General features: G+C 44.8%; 1 protein-coding gene across 1 annotated transcript in view; it reads right to left on the bottom strand.

The window, feature by feature from the left end:
- Positions 1-15,278, bottom strand: part of sos2 (son of sevenless homolog 2 (Drosophila)) — a 35,674-nt gene that overhangs the window by 3,328 nt on the left and 17,068 nt on the right. The window contains 28 exon segments of the mRNA XM_030116184.1: positions 4-579; positions 1,158-1,258; positions 1,342-1,383; positions 1,467-1,731; positions 2,553-2,669; positions 2,766-2,938; positions 3,057-3,174; positions 3,354-3,516; positions 3,626-3,745; positions 4,131-4,353; positions 4,935-5,047; positions 6,756-6,802; positions 6,804-6,879; positions 7,213-7,293; positions 7,400-7,493; positions 7,496-7,552; positions 7,555-7,609; positions 7,611-7,718; positions 7,720-7,791; positions 7,794-7,973; positions 7,975-8,056; positions 8,730-8,746; positions 9,703-9,728; positions 9,731-9,779; positions 9,781-9,819; positions 9,942-10,040; positions 14,095-14,205; positions 14,764-14,907. Of these exon segments, the coding sequence (XP_029972044.1) occupies positions 70-579; positions 1,158-1,258; positions 1,342-1,383; positions 1,467-1,731; positions 2,553-2,669; positions 2,766-2,938; positions 3,057-3,174; positions 3,354-3,516; positions 3,626-3,745; positions 4,131-4,353; positions 4,935-5,047; positions 6,756-6,802; positions 6,804-6,879; positions 7,213-7,293; positions 7,400-7,493; positions 7,496-7,552; positions 7,555-7,609; positions 7,611-7,718; positions 7,720-7,791; positions 7,794-7,973; positions 7,975-8,056; positions 8,730-8,746; positions 9,703-9,728; positions 9,731-9,779; positions 9,781-9,819; positions 9,942-10,040; positions 14,095-14,205; positions 14,764-14,907 (3,282 nt within the window). The 3' untranslated portion in view covers positions 4-69.

The raw sequence follows: 15,278 nt of genomic DNA, 5'->3' as shown, positions 1-15,278 counted from the left end.
AGGAGGAGGAGGGCGGAGTTTTGTTTCTTCGTTCAGATCAGTAGCTAAGAATCAGCCGTGTGGGCGGGCTCACTGGCTGCCGTCGGCGTTCTCCACCAGCGAGAGGCCCTGCAGCGGCGGCTGCAGCGGCTCCCTCTTGTAAGTCTTTGGCGGGAGTTTGGGCTGCTGCAGGCTGGAGTTGTGGCGCGGGGGCACCGGCGGGGCGGTGATGGGGACGGGCAGCGGGCACAGGCTGTTCTGGCTGGCGCTGAGCGGGCAGCCCCGCCGGGGGACGCGGGGGGACGGCGTGCTGGGCGGAGTGTTCGGCGAGTGGGGGAGCTCCCCGAAGTCCCACTGGTATCGGCCCACGGGGGAGGGCTGCAGGCTGAGGGGGTAGTTGATGAAGATCTCCGGGGGCCGCTGGGGCACCGGGGGAGGCGTGTCCGGGAGCGGGTCGCGGGGCGGGCGGCGGCGGGGGGCTCGGCAGGGGGCCGTCATCGGGGGGCCGTTGTAGATGACCGGCGGTCGGGGCTGGTTCCTGGGCAGAGGGGGGGGCAGCCGGGGAGGGATGGCCGGGGGGCTGTCGGACATGGAGCTCAGCTGAGGCGCAGACAACAACAACAAAAAAAAATTAAACATATTACCACACATGGGAAGGAAAAGCAGGGGTTCAACATGAGGTTCAGGGCCTTCAAAAGAGGTCAAAATAAAATACATATCATCATCAAGGCACCAATGTCAAGAAGAAAGGTGAACTCCATTGATTCTTATAATAAAACGTATGCATTCACGACAGAAAAGATAAATATTTGTCATTAAGATCATTTTACTGCTAATTGTACTTTCAGTTCTTCCTGTTTTTTCTTTATTACTGTTCTCTCATTACAACAAACATGATATAAAATAAACTTAACCTAATTTCTGAGGTTTAACTGTGATAATTTTGTTCAATTCTTCTTGAAGCTTTTTTAACTTATTCGAAACAAGACCAGAAAATATTATAAGTGACAGCCGTGACTTTCCATTGGGTTCCAACGAAAGACAAAAGGTCGAAAACGAAAGGAAACTTTTTCTAACCGTCATCGCCGAGGGAAACAACTGGCCTTCATTTCTTTGAATTATACACTTCGAATGCAAATAAACATCTCTCTAGCTCGAGCCGCCATCTGAAATCTTACTTTAGCTTCAGACATGGCGTCTTTCCTTCGAGGCGGCAGAGGCGGCGGCTTCAGCTCCTCTCCCAGCTGGTGGAGGGTCTCGCAAGACGCTGACTGGAACTCTGAGGACAGACAGTGACGGAGGAAAGGTCAAACGGCTGCAGGCGTCGAACAGAAAGCAGTCGGGGACAAGCTGCACACTCACTTGATGGCGGCAGGAGAACCGAAGCAAATATGGAGTTAGTGCCTGTAAAACAGAACAGAAACAGGATGAAGACGTCGCGTAGCAGGCAGAGGCGGCGCCGGACAGCTGGAGCCGGTGGAACTGACCGCCGTACGAGCTGCTCAGGTCCTGCTCCATGAAGACCGAGCTGAGGTCGGAGGAGGCCGACTGCGGGGGCGTGGGCGTGTTGGGGGAGGTGGGCACCGAGGCGGACGCCGGCGCGTCCGGCTCGGTCTCGGCGATGCTGCGGAAGGTGATCTTGTGTAGCGGCTCCCTCTCCAGGGGGACCGGGTGGCCCTTCGCGGTGCCAGAGGTAGACGTTCGCACAGGCCGGATCCCCGGGGACTTCAGGTTGTACATGGTCTTCCTGGGCTGCGGCGGGGCGGGAACACAGAACATTAAAATATTAATAAAAGCAGAACAAAGTTCATGGTTTCAGACAAAGCAAGAGACATCTGCAAAAATTACTCTGGCATTACGTTTCTATTTATCACATAAACAGCCGGCATTCTGGACTCTGAGTTAAGTTGTACGAGGGGTTCTTCCATGTTATAAAAGAACCTCAAGCAGTTCAACGATCACCCTGTCTCTGTCTTACTCTCCTTCACACAACAGACGCTACAAACAGTCACCAAACAAGCAGAGCTTCACAAATCAGTTTTACAAAGGCTGACAAGAGTGAAGATAGACGAGCGATAGTTTCAAAAACAACAAACAGGGACTCAATCAAAGCTAAAAAGTGTTGAGGAAGATGAAACTGGCCAGAACCAAAGTAGTTAATTCTAAAGCGTCTGGTCTTTGTGTTGGAATCAGTGGGGGAAAAAAAAGCAACTGATTTTGAAGTAGTGAAATTTGAAGCGACGATTGCCTGAGTATCTGACACTGTTTTCAACAATCCAGTCTTTCACAGCTGTTATGGAGCAGAGCAGCCTGGTGTGGCTGTGAAGGATCTGGTTCTTATTAAAGCAGCAACTAACACAGTAAAGAGTGTTGAAAACAATTCGCACTGCCAAATACTGCATGGAAACTAACATACTTTACTGCGCATTTATGTTTTAGATCCAAGATCCAAACTATGTTTTCTTCTCTTAATCGGCTGTAAAAGTGTTTAAAGAGGCCAAAAAGAACTTGAACTGAAACAAAACCAAACAAAAGAGAAAGATAGAAAAGCTCGATGAAGAAGAAACACTTACAAATCGTGGAGCCTGTCTACAATTTCGTGGCTCAATGTCCAGAGACATTTTGAACAGGTAGTCGGCAAACTCCTTCTCGCTCCTGTTACCCATCGGGTTCAGGTTCTCGAAGAACCTCTGCACAGCACAAAGAGAAACACGCCGCGGTCAGCACCTACGAGCCTCCGGTTCAGACAGGCGGTGCAGAGAGACGTCAGAGTGTGGCGCTCTCACCCTGATGTCGTGCTCCACTTTCAGACAGTAAGGCTGGTTCTGATACTGCTGGATCTCCCCCGTGATTTCAGCCACTTTCCTCCTCTTGCTGAAGTTGATCAGCTCCTTGCCGTGGCGTCGGAGGAAGTCAGGGTTGCCTTCTTCTGTCTTCAGGATGTTGGTCAAATAGATACCTGTGGATGAAACACATCAAACAATGAAAAAACTAACATGTTACTTGTTTTTAAGTCGCCAGATGTGTTCATCTATTCATATCTTTCTTCATTTAACCAGTCAGAGCAGAACACTCACCAAAGAAAGGCACACAGGGTGGGTTTATTGACTTGAGTTTAGCCAAGTATTTCTTAAAATGGTCCTGGCTCAGTTCCACCGCCTCCTCAAGGATTTTCTTCTTTCGCTCCGGTATTGCCTGTTGAGGAGATAAAGTCAGACATCGTCATTTTTCTGACATGTTTCTGGTTTGATCTTTGGGCTTGTTGATGTCCACAGCTGTCGGCCATCGTCGTGATAAATCCTACGTGGTGGAGTCTAAGGAGTAAATGTGACTGAGGCTGCTGGTGGGGAAGGGCGGCGAAGACGTGGACTCACCTCGAAGGTGTGGTCGAGCCTGTACACCGGCACTGAGTTGATGGCGCTGACCACCTCCAGCACGCCGTTGAAGTTGTTGAGCTCCTGGAAAACCTGCAGGATCTCAATGACTCGTGATAACACTGCAGTCCTCTCCTCCAGATTCATCGTCTCTACGATACACCTGAAAAACAACACAAGTTCCAGGAATGAGCAAGTATGACATGACTCGGGTAAAACAACCGAGAAGTCTAAAATTAGAGCTGTAGATTCTCAGGAAGGAGCTGACTCACTTCTCGAACCACAGAGTGAGGTTGGTGGTGTGCCGGATCATCCGGAGGAGGTTCGGCGAGTTCTTCTCTTTGTCCTCTTTGGTCCAGACGCTGCCGACCAGCTCAGACGGCCGAACCGCTCTGCAGTTCAAACATGGCGTTAATTAAGCAGAGTACTGAATCTTTCTATATGTGAACACATCTGGATCAGGAAGTATCAATTTCTGTGTCTGCTGAATGAAGGAGCGATCGGAGGAGGAAGGATCTGCCACTGAAGGTTGTTTCCTGATCCTAACAGTTGGTGGCGGTTCCTCTTTTGTTTAGAGAATCAACTGTATTTGGAAATTGGCTATAAATCAGTGATTCCCTCATTTTTATTGGCATTTCATTTTTAATGAGTTCACCGAAAGCGAAGTCGGTGCACTGGGACTCTCAATGGGCCTTTGAGCCATTTTGTTTGCTTGTTTGCTTTAACTTTCATTCAAATCGGCTCTAAATGTCAAAGCGTTCCTGCGAGACGGCTGACCTGTAGAGCTCCGACTCCAGCAGCGTCAGCTGGCGGGCGATCTCTATGGGGTGAAGGGTCATGAGGTCGAAGGAGTCCACCTGGCCGGCTCTGCTCAGGTGCCACTCGATGGGAGGCGGCGGGCTCTCGAAGGTGATGTTGTGACTGACGCCGTTGGTCTGGGTCTGCAGTTTCCTCCTGATGATCTTATTAATGGACTCCACCCACTTTCGCATCGACTTCCCTGAAGCATAAAGCACAGAATCACATCAAGGCTTCTTCAGATGGTCCAAAGGTTTCTGGGATGCAAAGAAAGTGTGATTACAAGAGAAAAGAGCGCCAAATAAGGACTAATAGATATACTCAGGAACTCCACCAGAGGACAGTAAATCTAAAGGGAAAGGAGTTTCATAATCTTTTAAGAGTGAAAACCAACAATGGCACAAATTTGAGTATTTATATCATAATTATGGAATTCCAAGTCTGCAAACCTGGTCAGGAGTTGCTCTTTAAAGCCGCAAATGGGCTTCTTTGAAAGTCATTTTTTATCTCTAATTGTCATGTTCTATTAAAGTCCAGTGTGTTTCAGGAGATTTAAGTTATTAGGCTTTACTTATTTTACCTCTTCAGCCATCTCAACACACTTTCACATTCATGTATTCCCCTATAATGTCACATAAACACACACAAAAAAAGATTTTCCTCATATTAAATCCTATTTTCGGGATCACTGTGACTTGAGTGGCTTTCCTCGAGGTCGTTGCTACAGAAAGGATAAACCCTGTCGTGTGGTGAAGCCATCGACTGGCAGGCTTCTTGACTCACCTCGCAGTTGAATCTTGCTGGTGATGTACTCCTCTAATCGACTCCTCAGCTCGGGATCGTTCTCGAAGTCGTAGAAATGATGTTCGACCCACTGACGGAACACGTTGAGAACCCTGGAGGAGAAAACGTAGATAACAATTACTAACATGTAGATGCCATGCTGCAGACCAGGTTTGTTTTGGTCAATAGTACAAGAAAGCAATGACACAGGAAAAAACACAGAGATGAAGAAGAGTTTTTTTATTTATTTTTTTACAGGACACTCACCACCATCAAATTTTTTGGTTTTTCATCATGGATTGAAGCCGCCTTACATTATGAGTTCAGGAGGATACACTCACTGAACCCAGCAGACGGTGTTTGGGATTTTATATGCTGAGAGTAATTCTCTCCCGTTACCCAAACTTCTCTCTCCAGTCACACACTTGTACTAATTATTCCTGTATTTTCCCCCCAAACATGCTCACGTCATACTTAGGAGAGCACGTCATTTTGTCTTTACTCCCGAAGCGCTGAGGCAGAGTTTTGTGCCTCACAGCGAGAAGCCAACTCTCCGCTCAAGCTTTCATTGTTTCTGTGACTAACATTTGAAAGACTTTATTGCCGCTGGCCGTCTGATGCTGAGAAGCTCTCAGTTTTTAATGGTCCTTCCGAGATTAGCCCCGACTCTGTTGTTCCTTATAAGGATGCAGAGTCTAACAGGAAAGTAATTCTGCGGCTCGGAGGGAACATCGGGGCCTTAACGGGAGAAAGTAAAAGAGCCAAACAACAACATGGGATCAAGAGGGGCCCTTTTCAGCCATTTTGAAAGACCTAGTTAAAAAAATAAACTTCATCTTTTACAAATGTAGTCAGTGGAGACATTCAATACTGGTTGAAGTGTTGTTGGACCTTTATCTATATAAACCCAGTAGTTCTTTATAACTTTTCAAATATTTACCGTAATTATTTACTGTGTTTATAGCGAAATTCCGTCTGATTAAATGTGACCCTCTGGCCCTTCTGAAGCAGCTCTCTCCCTTCACTTCACGTGAAAATGGAAGAGGAGACGACTCTGGACGCTCCTGCATCAGTCAGTCGGTGGTCGGCTGCTCTCCTCACTAAAGTCACGCTCAAGGCAGCTCATACATTTCAATGTGAGGCGTTCAAGGGCAATTTATAAGTTACAGTGTTTACTGAAATAGTTAAAGAAACGGCAAAATGAGACACCAAAAAAGATGTGGGGTGTCTGTGAATCTTATGTAAACTTATTTTAAGCATGTTTTGTTCCTTTTATAAAGTGGCAACAGAAATAACTTGAAAACGTGTCAAATTGTCCAGATCTGTCACTGAGGCCCGAGGATTTCTTTTTCCCTTTTCATTTCGAGAAATGAGTTGTCATCGTTTACAACAACAAAGCACCTTCTGAGATTTTAGATTGCATTTGTGTTGTTGTCAAATAAGAAAAAAGCAGTATTTAATTTTGTACTGTTGACAGGCAGCCATAACCTTTGCATGTTTTTCTAAGCCTGCATAGAAAGAAGAAACAATATTTAATTTTTGGTTTACAGTTAACAGAATTTGATGTTTCTATTTTTTGCACAAGTTTGCATAAGTTACATCAAATTATTAGTGCTGCCTGTGCATTTGGAGTTGGACTCTTCTCGAGAATGAAATGTGGCGTAATGTTTGTATTTATTCTAAGAAAGAGAGCGCACTGCAGCAGCCCGACTGGATGCATCCTGCCTCTTTTCTGAAATGTAATAATTTGCCTAGTTCTGGAGAAAAGCTTGGATTCTTTTTATTGAAGACTGGAAGGCCTGTGGTTGGATGGTTACGTACCTGAGGCTGCACCGCTGCACGTACTCCTTTCTGAACCTCTGGAGTTCTGGCCGCCATCGGCTGGTCGCCGTTCCAGAGCGCCTGTCTGTCCTCCTCCGTGGTTTCTGGCTCGGGAATCTCAATCCTGGAGGGAAAGAAGCAACATTCAGTGTCACAGAGTGTCAAAACACTGCTTTCATGAGACCCAATTGACACGGAGGTCGTGCAAATGACCTAAACATCATTTTATGCTGCGTTCAAAAAATTTAATCAAAACCAATACATAAATATCTCTGCAGTTAATTTTATTTGTGGATTATTAAATTCTACCTCTTTAACACGATAAAATAAACACTGTGTGATAATATGTGTCCCTACAATACTGCTGGAGTTGAGGGGTTCTCTAACGAGGTAAATATGTGCAGGCGAGTTTCGCCATGGCATAAAGCAAAAACCGGCGGAGTGATAAACAGTGTACCTGTCAATCAGCAGGGTGAGAAGCTCCTGTGGTTTGCAGAATGAGCGGTACGTAGTGAGAAATGTGCGCACAAAGTGGGATCTAGCACAGAGATCAGACCACATCAGAGAGTTTGACACAGAAAGAGGACAGCAGAAGTGTGTTTTCCCTCCACAGAGAGAAGGGTCGTAAGCAGCAGCTTACCAGCCTAATATGATAGGTGCGCCTCTCTATGAGCTTGACCACTGTGCCAGCTTTGATGATGGGGATGCCCGTCTTGCTCTGCACTTTGTCCTCAAAACTATGTTCTCCTCAGAGTCCTGCACGGCGAAAGCGGAAACCTCCGGGGAGGGCAGTCTAGAGGATGCGCCTGCTCCTCGTGCTGCAGCACCGTGTCCAACATGCGATCCAAAGTGGAGCTGGTACTGCAGGGTCACCATCGCCCGCATCCACGCCGCCTTGTCCTCTGCTGTCGGTGCACAGAAAACCGCGCAGTTTTTCCTCCTGCTACCAGTTCTGAAGGTGTTGCCGCAGCTCCAAAGAGTCCTCGCGGTCCGCGATGCGGACCTTCCTCAAGACGAACTTCTCCTTCAGGCGGTACTACTCGCCCCGCTGCCCGACCCCGGCAGCCGCGAGCTCTGGTTGGCTTTGCAGCTGATCATCAGGCCGTCGAACAGGAAGTTGTGCCTCTCGTGTTTGGCGCCCGCTCGCTAGCAGCGGCCCCTCCAGGAATGAACTCGCCTGCAGCACTGGCCGATGTCTTTCCCCTCCCAGCCGTCGATTGCTCTTCTGGATCTCGTTCATGCGTTTGATGGCGAGCTGCTTGCTCCGGATCTGCCGGCTGTAAGGCGGTACATGGGCTTCGCTGTCAGGGAGCAGAGACGTTCAGTCAGAAGAAAAACGAAACACTCCTGATCAAACAGAGCTTGTTTAATACATAGCTGCTGAATGACTAACTCATTCAGACTCATTTGGAATATAATCGTCAGTAACTTTACACGGTTTTAGCACTGTAATACATGCCTGACTGTCAAAGCAAACGACAAGACCCGACCCTGCTGCTTCGCTGTATCCAAATGTAAATAAAATCAGTATGAAGTAGCTTTTCCTTCTGCAAAAGGAAGATATTTCTATTTCGTCTGCATTTTTTCTTGCTGTCCATCATTTTGTTTACAAACTGCATTACTTTGATGTTTGTAATTATTTATGTATAATATAGTGAATAATGCAGGCTTTGATACTGTGAACAACATATGTATATATTATAACCGTTTTCCTCACTCCACTGGCTCCCGGTTAGGTTCAGGATTGATTTTAAGATTCTTTTATTTGTTTTGAAGTCGCTGAACGGGCTGGACCCAGATTATTTATCACACCTTGTTAAAGTCCATCAGCTGACCCTTGACATTCCTGATCCCTCCTAAAAATCAAAGGAGATGGAGCTTGTGGACCTCAGACTGTGGAAGTTTGCCGCTCTCAGTGCAGAGCGGGGTTAGCTGTTATACTTTTAAATCCCGACCTTAAACCCACCTGTTCACCCTGGCAGCAGCCTCCTCTGGATCTTACACTCTCTCCTTTTACTGTGTTGCTGCCTCTATCTTGTTATTGTTTCTTTTACAGTTTTATTTTGTACTTTGAAGCCCACAGGACCTTTTAAATGTACTATATAAATAAATCTGACGTTGACACTGACGACCGTATGTATGTATATCATCATTATGTAACACCCCAGCCTGGTTAAAAGAGGTGATTTCAGTCACAACAACTGGGGAGGCGGGGGGATACAGTCTATTGAAATCAAACACAAAAAGGATTAAAAATTAACAGTTAAACGCAGGTTTTTTTTTTTTTTCCTGGCACAGAGTCATCTTCTATTCAAAGGGTAAATTTACTGGAACTTAGCTGGCTTATGGACTTCGATCTAATGCGTTCATTTTCAATCTTGGAGAATTTACGATTATAGCCCTATTCGCACGGGATTAGTGTCACCTCGGGACCAAAGGTTATTTGCAATAATTGCAGAGGATGTCTTTGATCTTAACTCCATGTGAATGCAACATGTCGGTAATTTGTAAAAGTAAAATTCCCCCACAAATACCTTCCATATTCACCAAACACCAACGTCCTATGATTATTCTAGTCCCGTGTGAATCTGCACCTCAGTGATTGGGGGTGGGGTGGGGGGGGGGGGGGGGGGGGGGGGGTATCTTTTACCTTCTTTTTTTTCTCTCTTCTTAATTGTGTGCACCTTTTCTTTTCATTTACTGTGGCCATGGCGACTACAAACCATGTTAAAAGTGATAATTTCAACTCAAACCCTACACTTCCCCAAAAACCTAATGAGACCCTCATAATAGCATTTAATAACATAATAAATAATGTCACTTTTGATCAGTGTCTGTGTGCTCATTTTGGCGCGTGTAGCTGCATTTTGCGCATTATTGTGAAACAGCTGCTGTGCAGACTTCACATCATCTGTCGGTGAAGTGGGAGTGTGTGTACCCGGTTTACGCGCGGCTGGTGTTTGGCATAGATGGCTCCACGCTGCACTGAAGGTTCAGCAGAGCCGTGATCGCTCGTTTCAGACATATCTCTGTCGTCTTGGTCTTCGCTGCGCTCCTGAAGTTGCTGTGAAAAGGAGAAATGAAAACATATGGATGGAATACACTGACCCAGAATGTTCGAGATTCCAAAAAAAGAGTTTGGAGTTATTCTGCATCAAAATGCTGTGTGTGTGTGTCAGGACGTACCTGCAGCAGCTCAAAGTAGTGCATACAGTGGTACACTGGAACCATCATCAGCTGGGGGAGGACGTACTGGACGGCTTCTTTAAAGCCTTCTGCCACTGACTGGAGACAGAAACAATGAAAACAGAGATGAAGGGACTGCACTCACATTTTTCTGCTGTTCAGGTCTTCTGGTGAGAGATGGTAAGTATCATTTCTACAATGTTGTTTAAACATTTTCATGACAATCGCAAACCGTTTAGCGTGAAATTATTCTAGATGATGAAACCTAAACTATGCTTGTCTAGACTCTCACAACACAATGGCTGCAGAGAATATGCCCCCTTGTGATGTGATCTGACGTCAACAGAAAAGCTACAGCAGCTTAAACTGATACAGAGGTTAAAGCCAGTTTGAACAGAACGGAGTCAGAGAACACACATACAAAGGTGGTCATAATGTTACGGCCCATCGATGTAAACACCGGGAAAGAATGAACGTTAACTTTTATTTTCACTGCCTGATAAGCTTAGTTTCAGTCATATAACCTGTTAAATGGACGTGTCTTCAGACATGTCGACGTAGAAGAACTTCTGTTATATACGGCAGATAACAAAAAGGAGGAGAAATGTCGTCATGAATGGCACAGAAACAGAACTGCTCCTCACAGATAACCCTGCACGATAGAGAGACCAGTCCTGTGAAGGCCGGAGACAGCTCAACGTAAACATTTCAGTCTAAAAATGTAAATTAGCCGGGGAAGAGGCTGCAGGATGACGATCGGGAGAGGAGCAGTTGACCAAGTAAGGCAGCAGGGTAACCGGAGAGGAGGCCGTCATGGTATCCATTTAAATCTCCCCGTTCCCCTGATAGATGACTCTGAATCAATATGCAAGTGCTCAGACTCCACAGCAGCGGCCACAGTGTCTGGAGGGAGGGAGGAAGAGGAGGAGGAGGAAGGTTTGTGTGTACTGGAGAGACATCAGCAGCCCGACACGCTCTGATGGACAGCAGGGGAACAATGACCTAAGTTTAGATCATGGTATTGATACCTCAGCAATCCCAGAGGTTTACAAATTGCACGAGTATATGGAGGTTTTCAGGCCGGCCGGGCGCAGCGCTGGTGCTTTGTGTTAACATGAACGCTTCAGTGCAACGAAACAAACGCCCCCTTTAAAGCGGACGCTTGTTTTAAACACGACATCATCACCGCGGCTTCTGAAACGTAACCTGTTTGGAAACATTTTACTGCGCATGGAGCCACCGACTGCCATATAAATATTGTGTTTCAAAAAAACAACACTCACAATTAGTCTTGAAGCCTGAAAGTTTGGCTTTGGCCATGTTTGTAACGCAGGGTCCACAGAGGAAACTACCTCCTTTGTCCTCAACATCTTGATCACTATATTCTATGTGGAATAGCTCTACAACACAAGCGATGCTGTTTGTTCACAGTAAACAAAAGAGATGCTCTTCTGTGTTTAATAGATTATTAATTGACATTGACGTCTTCGGAATTTAAATAAACTTTCCAGCAGTGTTCGTATTGATTGTCATGTCAATGTTTGTAGTGCTGACAGGTAATGAAGGGGATGATGGGCAGTCAGGCTAAATGCAAGTCTAGATTTGACCCAGCAACTCACCATATGGATGTCATTTTCAGACAGATTTAACTTTTTATTGGGCAAGTGACTGGATTTGCTAACTTTACTCCCCCGGTTTCTTCTAACTGGAAAACTGGTGACAGTGACAGAATACATGATAAGAAAGTTAGGCTACACATCTGAAAATCCCTAAAATACTGTTGTTTTCTTTCTCTCGGCACTGCCAATTTAAGCTAAATTGAACTACATTATGACTCCATGCTTGATCAATAAACACTAAACTTGGACTGCGCCCTATTAATTCATCAATAATGATGTGAAGTATTGTGATAAAGATGCCCTTCATGATCAATACGAGCATTTAAGGAGACAATGTTAGATAACAGGTGATGTCTTTTTGTTTTCAGACATCTTGTTTTCTTTCCATAAGTTTCACTAGACATTTTTGTAAATTAGTCAAACTTTTTCTTTAATTTGAATTTGTATCATTTTGAATTTTCAGAACAAAAATGTATAGAAATACAATTTAATGAAGTTCCGTCTGTGTGTCTTCTGGTAACACAGTAACAATACCACACATTTCAGAAGGCCTGTTTTTGCATTACTTCCATCCATGAAAACTGATGAGACAGCTGCAGAACTCCTACCATCTTTTCACTAAACTCCCGTTTACTGTATGAAGAGTGTCTTATCCACCAAAAACTAACTCAGTCAAAAACAGCACTGACAGCTGAGGTAACAATAACACACGGCAATACAACAATGCTACCATGTGCTCATTGATAGCATCGAGGTTTCAACGCTTAGATTACATAATGTAGCTTTACATTCAAGCTGCGCTTTTTGCCGCCTTAATTCACAGCTCCATTTCAACGTGAAAAGTGCTTCGGCTCATGAGCCACCCTCTTCATCCTCCACAAGAGTTAAATAGCCCGCAGTGTGGCGGCCTGTTCTATTTTTGAAAAGGCGATGTAATTTAGCCACAATAGCAGACGCTGCGGCGTGTTGAACAGACACATTTATCTGACAGAGAGGGAGGCAGAAACCGGCAGGGAGCAGAGAGATGCTAATGAAGCTACAGGCTTGGTCGCAGTCAAAGCAATACTGTGGAAAAATAATAATAATAACGATGAAGAAGATGAAAGGTAAAACATGCAACCATAATCTCAAACCAATCAAACCACTGTATCGCATGTGGAGATTTAGAAATCTCAACTAGAACTGGCTCCTGGTCCTAAAACCTTCATGGGAGCTGGAGGGGATCAATGCGGTCGTTATTAAAGTACATGAGACACACGGGGAGTATGAAGACACACAAAACGCCTCTTGCACTGATTTATCATATAAATAAAATTAAACACAAAGTTCTCTTGGATATTGCAACAATTATAAAGCGCAACTTGTCAAAACCCAGTTATATTTCTACCTTAATGCTCCTGTCCTCACCTCAACGCGTGATCACAGGACAGCGTGGACAGAGCTGATCTAACCGGGGAGAGACTGCTTATTCTGTCGTAAAAACCTCAAAACAGGATGCAGAACGATCCTGATGGTTGCATGCAGACTGAAGGTCTGATGCATAACCGGTCTCAATCATCACTGATCAAAACATGCCACTTGTGTCTTAAACACTGAGAAGAAAAGCGGGGATTTGCTGGACACCACGCGGAGCTTGTAGCTGTGACACATTTTCATGTGAACGGTCGGCCTCGCTGGTCCTCGGCCTGAGAAAACACCAGCAAATATTTCATCTTCAAAGGCCGCCAGACTGCACCCCACCGAGCATAATTCAATGCTATTCTCGTGAGGAATGTCCAAATAAAACAATGCGGCAGCAGTGAATAAACTGTACACAGGACGCCGAATATGTCATAACATGCCCCGAGACGGTGTCGGGAGGAATTCCACCCGGCGCTCGGGTTACCTTCAAAGTCAAACGGAACAAATCCGGAAACACTGTACGCCGGGTGTCAATGCATAAATGACCCGCTTCTGCCGTCATATCAAACACAACCGTCTTTCATTCCCAGTGCATTTTTTAAACTGATAAAGAGGATGCTTGAAAATCAGACTAATTCTGTTACGCCGAGATTTATTTAAATTTCATCTGCATTGTACAGCCGCGGGCCACAGACAGCCTTTTGTTTCCACCTGAAGGTCACGTTGAGTTGAAATTAAGCCAACTTTTAAATCAACTATCCACAGCAGTGCTAGATTTTCATGTAACCTAACTGGGATTATTGGTTTTCCAGTAATTGTAGGGTTTGTAAATATTACTTTTACTTCAAATTATTTCAATTTCCCTTCCAAAAAAAAAAAAAAAAAAAAGCTGTGTGAAAAGCTCATGAAGTCAGAGGATGTTTAAGTCTTCAGTGTCCAACAGAAATATTTAGCTGATTTCTAAGAACCCGCACTCTTGTTGTTTAAAGGCACATTCGTCAACGGCTACTAACCATGCTAATCATCTGTGATACATGTAATTCCCAATGTTGTTACAGATAAAACATAAGACTTTTTACTTGGTTTTTAAGTGTATCTTTGAAAAATCACCACTTATTGAAGAAACACGTTACCTGGAAGTAGAGGCCGACGGTCGGTCGTGCCATCAGATTGTTGAAGTGCTCGTGAAAGTCCTTGCTGAGGATATCCTGGGATAAGGTCTCATAAGGATCAAATGCCTGCTCCTAAAGACAGAAACAAGATTTTTAATCTCCAAGTTTATTTGGTACCATTTCGCATAATGGTTTTATGAAAGCACTTTCAAAACGACAAACTATACTTTTCAGAAATGTTATATTCAACTTGTTCCACATTTAAACACTTCTCCAATCATCATGGCTCTAGTTTAAAAAACAGGCTTCAGTTTTAATGCAGTTTTTTTTTTACTTGTCATGTCTGAAGTATGAATTTTGAAGGCGATGTTGTTAAAATGTGACTTTATGAACACAATTTATAATTTATCTGTACCGTTTAGAACTGAGTGAACTTGTTAGCAGATCAGCAGTTATGCAAGGTTTGTTTTTTTGCAATGCAATGATTCTCAAAGAAAGAAGCTCCAACTTGAATACTCTCATCCCTACAACTGGAAATAAGCAGATGTACCAAATAATTAAAATCGGCAGCAACTACTATATTTAGCAATAAGCCAATTCACATGTAAACGATTTCAAAATATTGTTTTGAAACTTTGCGTTTGAATGCATGTTTTCAAAAGACCTCCTTGACCGCTCGCTGCTCCGTACCTCTGCCAGGTCTTCAAAGCAGCTGCCCACCAGAGGATGAGGGCTGCCATCGGCAGTCATCTCCACCGCGTCTTCGATCAGGCCGAGGAGCTTCACCGTCAGCTCGTGGATGTCCAGGATGTTACTGAAGATCACCTCCACATCCTGCAAGCAGAGGGCAAAGAGACGCAGGGTGAGTGAGGTGAGGGCTGGATTTATCCTCTTTAGGAACATGCTGCTTTAAGGTAGTGAGAAACGCAGTGCCATACAAGAGACTTACACTGACAAAACACTGTTTCAGTATTTTCTTAAATCATTGCAGCAGAGATGTCCTAAAATGTCCTGATATAAATGTTTGTCACGTCCTCCAGCTTTTGGTGTCAGGCCTGAAATGTGGACATGTTTGAGAAGCCTGACATGGCGGATTATTTGGACAAACTCCAGCCTGTTTTTCTTTAAACTGTGTTTCAGAAATTCTCCTGCCAAAGAAAACTGACAACAATCTGGTTATCTACAGCAAGTGCATGCAAACACAC

This window comes from Salarias fasciatus, chromosome 19 (genome assembly GCF_902148845.1).
Source record: "Salarias fasciatus chromosome 19, fSalaFa1.1, whole genome shotgun sequence".
Classification (NCBI taxonomy): domain Eukaryota; kingdom Metazoa; phylum Chordata; class Actinopteri; order Blenniiformes; family Blenniidae; genus Salarias; species Salarias fasciatus.
The sequence above is the reverse complement of the archived record's forward strand: the minus strand, read 5'-3'. Positions and strand labels throughout refer to the sequence as shown.